The following is an 8,990-nucleotide window of genomic DNA, read 5'->3' on the forward strand; positions in this document are numbered from 1 at the left end:
ACTATGGCAACTATAGTGTAAACATCATGGCAACTTTTGGGCAAAGAAACATTTCGTCGAAACATATCAACATGAGGTCTAGTTTTGACGATCTCGTCGAGACAGATTTAATGGTGAGAACGGATTTTTAATTCAATTTTTTAATTAGGAGATAAAACATTTTTAAGTCAAAAACCAAAAAGATTCCTGCTTTTTTCGATAAAGGGCGATTTTATTAACTCAAAATGTAGGCGAAATGGATGATGATGGAGGCGTGTAGGCGATGTGCAAGATGCCACACGTATGGGTGTTAGTTTTTTCGTAGTTTTATGCCATATACTCTATCCCATGGCGTTGCTGACGCAGAGGGCAGCACGAACAACATATTGGGTAGGGCATTCATCATCAATGGTGGGCTGTTTGGGAGGTGTTTCATTGATGAAGACATGTGTTTCGGCCGCCACATATTGGTGGAAATTATCGGGTTGGGGTTGCAGGAAAGGAAAGGTTCATCGCTACCTTGTGGTGGTGAATGGGGCTGGGCCAGGAAGGGGGGAGGGGGCGGTGGTCAAGGTATACACATTTCAGAGTAAATTGTAAATTTTGAACGAGATTAGAGTTTATATTCGGTTTTTCAAATATTTGTTATAAAAAATCATATAGTATGAGATTATATTCCATACAAGCCTATGAACCAAAGAACAAGGGTATGACTTACTTTCCCCTGGATTGCAGTCCTCCGATTTTTCCTCCAAAAACCTTTTCTTCTGAACAGAGCCTCCCGGGGGTTGGTGAAATTGCCGAAAAAGTGATTGATTGTAATCCTATTCAGCGCTACTATTGGTATACATGTTTCTGCTTTCAAGTTTAAAACCTCTGCAGAATTCAAAACTCGGGGGTTCTTCCGTTTCTTGTCCAAAACTGGTCAGGAACCCCCCAACCATGTATGATGGCCATTTCTCCATGCTGCTTTGAAGGCTTCAGCCGTTGACAGATCGACCATGGAAGTGCTAACCTTGTCAATGTGAAGGAAATTCACCAAGGTCTCCGCCTTCACGAGTTCGTCAACATATATGCAGATTAAAAATTAGAAGAATACCCCCACGCTGTCTCATGCAGGTGACACGCGCTCGTAGGCCGTTCCTGTCAGGGAACTGTGATTTCGACCGTAGAAGAGATATATTAGTGCACCAGCCACAAGCCATACAGAAACACGGATCCACGTGTGACTCCTGCAGTCGATGAATCAAAGAGTGAGACACAGATTATCTTCAGAAGTTGCTGCTATCACAACTCATGACAACCAGCTTGGGAAATTCAATTTGCAATAGCAAACCCCAATGGTACCTATTTCCAGGTGACAATGTACGACAACAACCAAGAGGTAAGAATGCAAGCACCCCTGGTTTCATCAAGAAAACTAGTACATCAATGGTGTATACTCTGTACAAGCTAAGTTACTTACCCAAGGTTCATTAGAAGGTACGCGTTGATGAGGATGCAGCATACTGGAAGTACAGGTACAAACGGGCACATGAAACCTAAGAAACGACAAGACAATCTGAGCTTTCTTTAAATTGTAAAATCAGGTTGTCTAAATTCGACTAAAATGTGGCACAAAAATAATATCCACGTTCATAGGTTATGCACCTTCAGTTTGTCGTGAAGACGACGTGTCTTGTCCGATGCATGAAAGTACAATGCTAGCACCGAGCAAGAGCAAGCCACCTAAGGCACATGTTGTGCATCGTATGGAACTACAGAAAGTAGAAATGGATTAGGATTATTTATATAATGCTTCTGAACAGGCTTATATTATTTTGGTATCAATGGTGAAATTATGTTTCACATTACTGACTAGTCCGGTAAACAACGTTGCAATAAGAGTTTGGAGTTTTGTGTCCCAGCATGCCAGCAGTGACTAACTTTTTTGCATTGCACACATAAAATACTTGGGGTTAACTAGGCAGGCAAATGACTGAATTATTACTTACAATGGCAAAGAGGAGAAAGAAACCGCTGGCACAAAGATGATGACCCCAAAGCAAACCATCACTATATATCTTTTAGCTTTTTGTCGCCTTACCATATTGGCGATCTCACTGGCAGTAGGTGCTTCATCAACTGATTGCACAAAGGAAGAGAACATATATTAAAAGAATACAGGCACATATCCTATCAGTAATCGTGAAAGGAAAGCTAGGGGGTGGCACACGATGTAGCTTGAAAGTGATGAACTATGTATGCTTGCAGATAACATATCTTGCAAGGAAATTTATGCATGAGGATTATGACGTAAAACTAAACAGTACTGCAGGGGAGTCAGTTTCAGCTCGCAGCTAATTTCAGTAGTGGATGCAAGCTGAGAAAAGCAGATACGATGCATGATGGCTAAGGCTGTGTTTGGCATTGCAGTAGATTGTGATAATCCCAATTTCCCAGCTAGCTGTTCTCTATTTACATTTGGCTAACAAACTGTCCCTGCTTAAATGACTTTGTTTATAGTAGATTATAAAATAAGTTCAGCATGGTACAGTTCAGGTATTCAGCAACCACAAACTGAACCTAAATCAGGCATGTATAGAACATTCAGTTGGGTGAAGCAGTCATCTAAACGCCAATGATTTTTGGGTTTCTCCTTCTCGCTGCTGCTAGTTTGAATCAAATCAACAGGTGATAGTGTTTTGAAACATGTACAGAAATGATAATTATTTTCATTACCATTGCCAAAAGGACCCTCCAAAATTCCCTCATCTGCCTCTGAATGCCCAGCGTGTAAAGCTAGTGATTCAACTGAGGATGGATCAGCGCCTCCCATTGGCATATCATTTGGAGGAGCATATCTTACTATTAAAAGAGAAATCGCAACCATTGTAAATGCCAATAGTGTGCCCACGCTTACCTGAAGAAACAGATCAAGAAAACAGTCATTACCTGGAGTAGCTCTCCACTTGGCAATGCGACCATTTTAGATGGCCAGTAACATATTACCATCCCGGCCAATTGTGACACATCCATGAAAAAAGCAAGGATAGCAGCACATATCCCAGTCAGAATTGTGCTCAATGTTGGGACTTGAGTCCGTTGACCAACAGCTGAGAATATTGGGGGAAGTAGTCCATCTCTTGCCATGGCCATGACAATTCTTGGCTGACCAAAGACAAGAAATAGAATAAACTAATCAGTTCTGGTTCCTGCTGTAATTTGTAAAATCTTTTGTTTCTCAGTAAAAATACGATAATAGTCTAACCTAAATAGAACTATTTATGACTTCATTGCAAGACCCTGACAGTAAGAAGTTTCACTTGTTTCATTTCCTAGTCAACCTACATATCATGTGCCAGGAGAAGGTGGCTGAAATGGCGATGGCATATACTGATGCTCTAATTTCTCAATTCTTATGTACCTGAGGGAGAATAGCGCCAATCAGTGATGCTATGAGAGCAAGAACAGCCCCACTGGAAATGACATACCTGCATTTTCACAGAGATATGTATGATGGAGAAATGCTCAGAACTGAAATAAATACAATGTATGATTATAGTCGTCTTAACAGCCATGTCATGTGGCTCAAAGGGCTGCTGGCACTTACGCTGCCCATTGCATTCCATATTGAGCAAATGCAGATGAAATAGGGGTGTCAGGATCCATTGCATAATATGGCACCAGACCGACAATAACAACAGAAACCATCATGTAGAGGAAGCAGCACAATGACAAGGTCAAACACATTCCCCATGGAAGATCACGTTGAGGATTCTTCACCTGGAAAGTACTTTGACAAATAAAAGATAATCATGTCACTGCACATTAAAAGTAGTGTTCACTAAAGTACAAAGACTGCAAAAGGGAATTTACACCACAAAGGAACACGACTACTTCAATGGTGACAGAACAAAGGCCAACCTCTTCAGCTGTACTGGCAACTGCATCAAAGCCAATGTAAGCAAAGAAGAGGGTTGCTGATCCAGAAAAAACTCCACTTGCACCATTCGGGAAGTAACTGCGTACCGACAGGCAAATATTAGAGCCATGCCCACATGGGATTCTATGCATTCCGATAGGTGATTTATAAACCTTAACTTTACCCTTTCGGAACATCATAACCAGGCCAGCCATTCTGGAATCCTAACCATCCACCGGCACAAATGATAAACAGCATAATTGCGACATTTGCAATGGTGATGACGCCTTCCACAAGTGAGCTCTAAATAGGACATCATTCGTACTTTAATAAGTCGATAGTAACCAGTTTCATGCGCTACAAACTAAGTGCAGTTATGGAATAAGACATTTACCTCCTTAATTCCCAGACAGAGTAATGCAGTGACTATGAGGACAAGAATGGCAGCACAAGGATCAACTGGGGTGTCAAGCCATTTAACATGTACTTGTGCTAAGAAGAAGGGCAACTTGTCTTGGCCACCAAAAAACAGAGCCTGAGAAACAAAAAATGGTATCTGATTACTTATAGCGCACATATCGGAAGAGAGGTTAGTAGGGCATATTACCAAGTTTGGTGAGATGCCACGTGCCACTGATGATCCACCAATTGTGTACTCGAGAATCAAAGCCCAACCAATCAACCAAGCGACACTGATAGTAATTTGTCAAGAAGCAGTAGAGAAGAGAAAAGAATGTAAATTACGAGGGCCAAATATGTAGATAAAGAGAACGCAAGAAACTGATGGGATTGCACATTGCTAGTACCTCTCTCCAATGCAAATGTAGGAATAGTGATAAGCACTTCCTGCTGAAGGGAAGCGGCAAGAAAGCTCGGCATAACACAAGGCAGAAAGAGCAGCAGCAATGCCAGCAATTAGAAAGGAAAGTGTCAAGGCTGGTCCAGCATGCTCACGAGCCACAGTTCCTACCAGGACATAGATGCCGGCGCCGATCGTCGAGCCAACACCTAGTGACAGTTGATATAAAATAGTGAGCTAAGTATCATATGTTGAACTGCCTGCATCTAAAACTCTGAAAGTAAAGCCTCGATGGAGGCACAGAAACCCCTCAGAGCAAGTACAATAGAGCTTAGTCAGCGGGCTATAAGGAATAAACTAGTATATTTCTGTTTAGTTGGAAGAAAGAGAAGAGGAGAGAGAAGGTAAGCGGGCTCTTCGTGAAGAGCCAGCTCTAGCACGTACTCCTAGGCACTTTGTGAGAATGATAGGTGGGCCACATAATAAAAAAGTAGTACACTTTTTTGATCTACTATTGTACATGTTAGCTATAAGATGGGTTGTAGATGACATGGCACTGGCTTATAGCCAGCAGCTGGCTATACTATTAACCATGCTCTCAAAAGGACTAAACTCTGAAACTAGTAGCCTATGCCACAGTTGGATCTGAAAACTCGGATGGGCATTGCGGTCGTTTTACAAGACCACTATATTTTCCTTTCTTTCTAGATGTAATAGTTGGTTCAAACCATCTTTTCTTGAGATATGGCAGCAGAATGTTATCCGAAGTAAACATCCCCGCTACTGTAGATAAATGGACTTGACTGGACTAGTTATTGCTACCAATGCAACAGATGACCACAACACAAGGCACCAATTGCAAAGAAAGAATTACAGAGAGAAAGCAAGCTGACTATTGATGTACCAAAAGCGATCCTAAGAGGCGAAAAGGAAAAGTCGTTTTACTGTCACAGCTGATGGACAGAAACGGCAATGTTTTCTGTTGTGGAGAATATGGTTGGCTAAACGGTCAAGGAGACGAATGTACCAATGGCCGTGAGGTGGGGAACGGAGAGCGTCTTAGCGAGGCGTCGGCCATCCGCCGCTGCCGCGGAGGCCGCCGGCTTCCGGCGCGCCAGGCTCTGCAAATCCGACCAGGAGAGGCGGCTTCCCTGCTGCATGCCTGACCATCCAATTGCAAGGGGCACAAGAGAGATGCTGCGACCGGTGGGAGATGATGGGCGCTGACCAACAAATTGCAATGGGCGCTGAGAGGACCGAGAGAGAGGAGACGATGGGATGACAGCAAGCGAATGAGACAATTTCCTTCTTTTTTGTCTAATAATCAAGATAGATAGGCCAGCAGCTGCACAGGTGTGCACGAGGGGATTCCGTATAATTCCCGTTACTGCCCGTACGTCTAGCATTTCTGGGTCACCTCCTGTTATACCTGGCCACTAGAACATAAAGGCGCACGTTGTCGCGCCCGTACATCTATTGAAATAATCATATAAATATATTAGAAAAATCAGGACCAAATACGAACATTTAGATGGTGAAGCATTATTGAAGCTGTCGGTATAAGTTGCAAAACTGACACGGATGACAATGCCATCTAAATCAGCATTGGGGTGTCAATGTACAAAAAAGTTTGTCTAAGCATCACATTTGCTAACGTATTTGAATAAGTGATGGAGATTCTCTGTGTGTCACACATCATCGATCGTCCGTTGTAGCCTTGCCATAGTAGAGTGCACATAGGATGAAAAGGAACAAATGATGATGCAATTGACCCGTAAGTAGCCAAAATAACTGAGATCCACCGGAAAGTTGATGATTGACGGGTTTTCTTTTGCGGGCTAACGGACTGACGGAGGAAAGGCAACAACCGGCCCACCTCCTGCACCATCACTAAGAATTGACCGTACCTCACCTCACGGCCGCACAGCCCACTGCAGCCCGGTTCATGAGGGCATGTACAATGGTGGCATATGGATACCTATGCCTCATGACAAAAAGTAATTTGAAGCATATGTGTTGATTTTTTCTTCTCAATGCAAGTACTACTAGTAGACCTCATTAAAGAATAGAAAGTGACTTTCACTACACATGTATCCCTCCTCTTCATTTCAACTTTTTTAACTTTATGCACTGGACCACATTTTTTGTCTCTAAGCACCCGCCTCTTGAAGAGGATTCCGCTTCCCCATCCGAACCTATTTTTTCTGTTATCCGATCCTACATGGCATGTGAGGCATCACCCTGGGGCTATGCATTGGCCATGCCCTGAGAACACCCAAAAAAAGTTTGTGGAGCAGCGACCTTTTGACGTTCGCTCGGCCGGTTTCAGCGAGCAGATGAGGCGAACTGAGGCCCGAGGGACTGCTGCGGGGCGGTGAACTAATCTGAAGCATTCATATATTTAATCGAACGGTTTAGCATTCCAAATCGCTGCCATGCTTTGCGCGTTGCCGCGCCCGTCCATGTTTGATGAGATGATCTAATTGTGTATGAATATGGATTCAATGAGATCAAATACGATTAGTACGCTTATGTAGGGATCAAATAAAATTATTAAAAGAAGTTGCATGTGTTATATTTATTGTTCAAAATTGATGGAATTTATACTGATTATTGTTTGATTTTTTTATTACAAAAATGAAGTACAACTTGCATGGTATATGTCATGTTCAAACATGAGTACTACTAACTTATTGTCATGTAGCCTTGAAAGGGCACGCAGCTAGGATTTCTTGTGCCTCTCGCCGGACTTGCGTCGGTCTGCCTCGTCTCCTGTGTCCTTAAGGACGTGGATGCGTGGTGGATTCCGACTACCCTTGCCGGCCGGAGGGCTTCGTGTTTGGATGTTTTCTATAGTTTATTTTGGGTCTGTGTCCTACTCAAAGAGGTGAGGCAGCGGTGGATCTCTGAAGATGGAATAAAGTTCTCTCTGCCTAGTCCCCGTTCTGGCGGTGCTTCTAGTGTTGTCGGGGGAGATGGGGGGCGTGTCGAGATTTGTCTTTGATGGATCTCACAGGATTCAATCTGTGTTTTTCTTCAGTGGATCCACACGGATCTGGTCTTTGTTTGTGTGTATTCGTTTGTCTACATGTTGGAGATCCTTCCGATCTACATTCTCTTCATCAGCAGTAATTGATGTTCTGATGTGCTGGTCCTACACGACCTTAGCAAGATGAGTCCCCGCCTGACAACAGCATGATTTTCACTCGCTCCAATGCTTGTAGTCGTCGCTAGGTGGTCTACTGACCTGGATATAATTTTCTCTTTTTGGTCCTTTGTACTATCTTGATAGTTGATGCATACTCCCTCTGTTCTTAAATATATGTCTTTTTAGAGATTTCAATACAAACTACATACGGAGCAAAATGAGTAAATCTATACAATAAAATTTGAGATATCTAAAATGACTAATATTTAGAAATGGAGGGAGTAGAGAAAAAAAATTCTTCCCGCAAAAAAATATCATTTTCATGTTCGAGACAGCAAGTATACAATATTCAAAATGCCCTTGCAATTAAGGAGTTTTTTTAGAGGCCTTTGTCGTAAAGGGACAGCACGGCAATGGCAACCACGAAACCTAGCCTGCGAATTAAGTGCCGGCCCATGAGCTAATCAACAACGTATGTGATCAAATCGGCCCAGTTCACCTGACGACTCCCAGATCAGTTCTTCGGAGCAGCACCCCAGGAACGATGGGCTGGACGAAACGCACGGAGTGACGGAGCTGGATCCCCTGACCTACGGCCACCTGACGTTGGGCCACTGACGCGTGGGTCCAGGTCTACACGTCAGCGAGTGCGCCGTACGTCAGAGGAGCTGCGTCCCGGAGTGACACGGTAAAAAGGCCACATCAACGATCGACGGGACAACTTGATGATCTGGGACGACAACAGTACGAACGAACGGCTGCGGGCAACAAAGCGTTGTGGGGGCTCGTAGGTCACCTCATTATACTGTTTCTTAATAATATCTCGGGCCGGGCCGGGCCTAGCCAAACCCCACGAAAAAAACCAGGCCCGAGCCCGGCCCGGCCCGGCCATCGGGCCTGTTTTCTAGGCCCGAGCCCAGCCTGAACACATAAAAGCCCATCAGGCTCCAGGCCGGTCCGGCCAGACCTTCAGAGAAATGCAAAAACGATGGGCCCGAACCCGGCCCGGCCCGACCTTCGGACTCAAAATCTAGGCCCGAGCCCGGTCCGAGGGCAGCGTTGGGCCGGGCCGGGCCGGCCGGGGCGGGCTTCCCATGGCCAGGTATACCTCCTGTGCCGTTGGATTGGACTTACACCGTGTAATGTGGAGGGTTCCCCAA

The 8,990-nt window shown here is 44.2% G+C and overlaps 1 protein-coding gene across 1 annotated transcript; it reads right to left on the bottom strand.

Annotated features, from left to right (window-relative positions):
* Window positions 1–602: 602 nt before the first annotated feature.
* LOC123090042 (cationic amino acid transporter 2, vacuolar) lies at window positions 603–5,993 on the bottom strand. The gene is made up of 14 exons (XM_044511532.1): window positions 5,710–5,993; window positions 4,690–4,891; window positions 4,491–4,575; window positions 4,278–4,418; window positions 4,068–4,186; window positions 3,886–3,982; window positions 3,572–3,744; window positions 3,386–3,452; window positions 2,971–3,129; window positions 2,701–2,881; window positions 1,974–2,103; window positions 1,630–1,736; window positions 1,445–1,520; window positions 603–1,211 (listed from the first exon to the last, which is right to left on the bottom strand). Exons 1-14 carry the CDS (start codon window positions 5,840–5,842, stop codon window positions 1,091–1,093), a joined length of 1,791 nt encoding a protein of 596 aa, XP_044367467.1. The 5' UTR covers window positions 5,843–5,993; the 3' UTR covers window positions 603–1,090.
* Between the last annotated feature and the right edge of the window lie 2,997 nt (window positions 5,994–8,990).

The sequence above is a fragment of the Triticum aestivum genome, chromosome 1B (genome assembly GCF_018294505.1).
Source record: "Triticum aestivum cultivar Chinese Spring chromosome 1B, IWGSC CS RefSeq v2.1, whole genome shotgun sequence".
NCBI lineage: Eukaryota > Viridiplantae > Streptophyta > Magnoliopsida > Poales > Poaceae > Triticum > Triticum aestivum.

What these genes read in the sequence shown, in the direction of transcription:
- LOC123090042 (XM_044511532.1), bottom strand. Translation starts at nt 5,842, where the DNA reads ATGCAGCAGGGAAGCCGCCTCTCCTGGTCGGATTTGCAGAGCCTGGCG. An exon ending in TACATTTGCATTGGAGAGAG is followed by an intron (nt 4,576 to 4,689) that starts GTACTAGCAATG and finishes AATTACTATCAG; the next exon opens with TGTCGCTTGGTTGATTGGTT. An exon ending in GGTTATGATGTTCCGAAAGG is followed by an intron (nt 3,983 to 4,067) that starts GTAAAGTTAAGG and finishes GTCGGTACGCAG; the next exon opens with TTACTTCCCGAATGGTGCAA.